The sequence below is a fragment of the Myotis daubentonii genome, chromosome 18, assembly GCF_963259705.1.
Source record: "Myotis daubentonii chromosome 18, mMyoDau2.1, whole genome shotgun sequence".
In the NCBI taxonomy this organism is placed as follows: domain Eukaryota; kingdom Metazoa; phylum Chordata; class Mammalia; order Chiroptera; family Vespertilionidae; genus Myotis; species Myotis daubentonii.
The window spans coordinates 32,162,786-32,164,468 of NC_081857.1; the positions used below are offsets into that span (position 1 = coordinate 32,162,786).

The 1,683-nt window shown below is 49.1% G+C and overlaps 1 protein-coding gene across 1 annotated transcript; it reads left to right on the forward strand.

The window, feature by feature from the left end:
• The first annotated feature begins 334 nt into the window (after positions 1–334).
• LCE7A (late cornified envelope 7A) lies at positions 335–839 on the forward strand. Its single transcript, XM_059675051.1, has 2 exons — positions 335–586; positions 825–839. Exons 1-2 carry the CDS (start codon positions 335–337, stop codon positions 837–839), a joined length of 267 nt encoding a protein of 88 aa, XP_059531034.1.
• The last annotated feature ends 844 nt before the right edge of the window (positions 840–1,683 follow it).

The window sequence follows — 1,683 nt, forward strand, 5'->3', positions numbered from 1 at the left end:
CAACACCTGGTTTCTAGAACGCATAAATCAGGAGATGTGATAAAAGCAATTTAAGACTTTGGGAACTACTCAGCGCTCTAAGTTGCTGCTTTTGTAGCCAGAGAGTCTTGGTAGAACCAGGAGAAGGTGTCACCAAATTCTAACTTACCTACTGCCTGGCTGCTCCTGTGCCAGGAAAGCAGGCCTACTCTGCTGTGAGTAGGGGCCCTGGAGCCACAGAATCGATGACGGAACTTCAGACTCTGTAGAAAGATACTGATACAAATTACATTTGTATTCACTGGACTTTCAAACTATCTGCATTGTTTTTTAGAGTAACTGGACTTTCTCCAAGATGTCCTGCCAACAGAGCCAGCAGAAGTGCCAGCTTCCTGCCAAGTGCCTCCCCAAATGCCCACCCAAGTGCCCTCCTCAGGCCCCTCAGGCCCCTCAGGTCCCTCAGGCCCGTCCTCCCTGCCCGGCGCCCTGCCCACCTCCTGCTCCCTCCTGCTGTATCCATAGTTGCTGTATTTCTGACTGCTGCTCTCTGGTGTCTCACCGGTTTCCAGACGTCTGCCTAGGCCAGCCCCAGCCTTCCTCCTGCTGTGTGAGGGAACCTTCACACTGTTGTTGTTCCAGTTGTTGCCACGGCCTTGGGGGCTGCAGCTGATCTGTTACTTTTGAGGAGCCAAAGATCCGCAGACAAGGACCAGCATCGAATGGACATCTTTCCTCACTCTCAGCCTTGTTCTCTCCTCCCCAACTAAGCTGCCTAGCTGTGTAGGTGATGGACCCCTCTTTTTTGCTGAGAGCCTCACACCTCCTGACCTTGGCTCTATTCCTAGGTCAAGGAGACCTGAATGCTACAGGAAACTCTGCTTCCCAAAGCCTCATCTGTGTGCAAAAATAAAGCTTATCGCCCTACCGGTTTGGCTCAGTGGATAGAGCGTCGGCCTGCAGACTGAAGGGTCCCAGGTTCGATTCTGGTCAAGGGCATGTACCTTGGTTGTGGGCACATCCCCAGTAGGGGGTGGGCAGGAGACAACTGATGGATGTTTCTCTCTCATGGATGTTTCTAACTCTCTATCCCTCTCCCTTCCTCTCTGTAAAAAATCAATAAAATAAATGTATTAAAAAATAAAGCTTATCTTTCTTGGCACCTTGAACTTCTTGGTGTTTGTTGATTCCCCCATCCTCGGCTCTGAGGAACCCCCATGAGCCTGGAGTCTTCAAGGAGACCTCACAATGAGCCAGCCAGATGGGACCTTCCCACTAAGGTAGACTCCACTCTGAGCAGTTTTAGAAGGATGTGTAAGGAAAGGTCTGGGCTGTTCCCTAAGTAACAGCTATTCCATTGCCGCTGCTCCTGGTGCCACCAACACAGGTTTTTCCTGCCCATTAAGGACACGCTGCTTCCCAGTCCCAGAATTTAGCCTCCAAACCCTTCTAATTTGGGGGAATCGTATGCTCAAGAAGGAAATGACACAGGGGTATTTGTGGTTTTCAGATCTCGGTTTAAAAAGCCATGACAAATACTCTCCTCGAACATATCCACCTGCCCGAGTCCGTTCTCTTCACACAGTACTGGTACTAGGTGATTTTCAACTATCAATTACCATAATGATTACAGTATACAAAATTAATGCCAGGTGCCCAAAATTTGACTCAAATTTTCCCCAAAATAGCATGCCGTAATTATGTTTT

What these genes read in the sequence shown, in the direction of transcription:
- LCE7A (XM_059675051.1), top strand. Translation starts at nt 335, where the DNA reads ATGTCCTGCCAACAGAGCCAGCAGAAGTGCCAGCTTCCTGCCAAGTGC.